The 1,984-nt window shown below is 34.7% G+C and overlaps 1 protein-coding gene across 1 annotated transcript; it reads left to right on the forward strand.

The window, feature by feature from the left end:
• The first annotated feature begins 506 nt into the window (after positions 1 to 506).
• On the forward strand, positions 507 to 1,771 carry LOC110600365 (probable carboxylesterase 2). Its single transcript, XM_021737208.2, has one exon. It carries the CDS (start codon positions 598 to 600, stop codon positions 1,555 to 1,557), a length of 960 nt encoding a protein of 319 aa, XP_021592900.1. The 5' UTR covers positions 507 to 597; the 3' UTR covers positions 1,558 to 1,771.
• Positions 1,772 to 1,984: the final 213 nt, after the last annotated feature.

A 1,984-nucleotide genomic window follows, 5' to 3' on the forward strand; every position in this document is an offset into this window, starting at 1 on the left:
ATAGTTTATTGTGACTATTTGCTTTTTGATATTATATCTATTTTGATTTTTTTTTTAAAGAAAAAAGAGAAGAAAAGAAGGAGAGAAAAGATACATCAACAAACTTTAGCACCGATTTTCCTCTCTTAAATCACATCAAATTAAATTAAAATATTTTTTGTCAAATTAAAATCTTTTTTGTTTTTCGTTAATGAAAAGCTTAATTATATTGCACGTTAAATAAAATTAAGACATGCACGGAAATCTCGATGATTTGAAATGTAATTTGATTATATTGAGACTTTCACTCTAGGTTGATAAAAATAATAAATTTTAATTTGAAATGTTAAAATCATGACCATTAAGAAAATAAAATTCAAAATCGAACCGTTGTCGACGTCGATAGTCATTTTCAGAGGACCAAATAATTTTTTTTTTTTTTTTAAAGAAAGGTAAAAAGACAAATCCTTTCTTTCTAGATGATCTCGGGTGGTTGGTTGCTGAAGATATATGAGGTCCATCTCATCTCTAATTCAACAAACTCCGCACCGTGTTCAATTCTCTCTATTCTCTTCTTCACAGTGAATCATTAAACTCTCTCTTTCTCTACTTTCAGAGATGGAAAGCAAAGCAGAATTATCTCATTTAATTTTCCCTTACGTTAGAGTTTACAAAGATGGAACCATAGAAAGACTCGCTGGAACAGAAATTGCTCCTGCAGGCTTAGATCCTGAGACTGGTGTTTTATCCAAAGACACCATCATCATACCAGAAACTGGTGTCTCAGCCAGAATCTATCTTCCCAATTCATCGAAACCCCATCAAACACTTCCTCTTGTAATCTATTTTCACGGCGGAGGATTTTACTTATCTTCCACTGCTGATCCCAAGTACCATCACAGCCTCAACAGAATGGTTGCTGAGGCTAAGATCATCCTGGTTTCAGTCAACTACAGGTTAGCCCCTGAGACCCCTCTTCCTGGTGCTTACGAGGACTCATGGGGTGCACTTGAGTGGGTGGTTTCTCATGCTAGGAAGCATGAGCCGTGGCTCGTCGATTATGCAGACCTTGGGAAGGTGTTCTTAGCAGGAGATAGCTGCGGTGCTAATATGGCGCATCATTTTGGGTTGAAGCTTAAAGATTCTGAACTGGGTAGAGAGCTGAAGATTGAAGGAATTGCCACGATCAACCCTTACTTCTGGGGAAAAGATCCTGTGGGTGTGGAAGTAACTGATCATCAAAGGAAGTCAATGGTGGATGACTGGTGGATGTTCGTTTGCCCATCTTCTTCAGAGAAAGGGTGTGATGATCCTCTGATAAATCCTTTCATAGATGGAAATTCTCCAAGCTTTGAAGGGCTGAGATGTGAGAGAGTGATTGTTGTAGTTGCAGAGAAAGACATATTAAGGGATAGAGGAAGGATTTATTATGAGAAATTGGTGAAGAGTGGTTGGTCAGGGACTGCTCAGATTGTAGAAACTAAAGGAGAAGATCACATCTTCCATATATTTGATCCTAATTGTGAGAATGCTAAGAACTTGTTAAAGCTTCTTGCTTCTTTCTTCAACCAAGCATAATCCTACTTAGTTCTTCATTTTCTATTTTTAATCTAGAATTGGAGGCACCGGAGACTCAAACTTGTGTCTACCCGACGAGTATGCTTTGTATTACTGGTCTAAATCAGATTAGACAAGTTCTTGTAATTTTGTTACACTTCCTAGTATAAAAATATAGTTAAATCACTATTATTATATTATTTATTTGACTTTTATTTGTTGTATATATTTAATTTATAAGCACTAAATGAAATAAAAGAATTCTATACAATAAGAATTAATTTATCATCTTTGAAAATTATAACGACCAAAAAGCTAACTTTAAAAAATACAGAATATATGTAAATTTTACCAAATTACAAGAGCTGTAATTTTTCCTATTAGCTTATTATGACTGGTTTAACTAGGATCAAAATCCAAATTCAACTATGGTTATTGTTATTGTGAT

Source organism: Manihot esculenta, chromosome 14, assembly GCF_001659605.2.
Source record: "Manihot esculenta cultivar AM560-2 chromosome 14, M.esculenta_v8, whole genome shotgun sequence".
NCBI classification, from domain to species: Eukaryota; Viridiplantae; Streptophyta; class Magnoliopsida; order Malpighiales; family Euphorbiaceae; genus Manihot; species Manihot esculenta.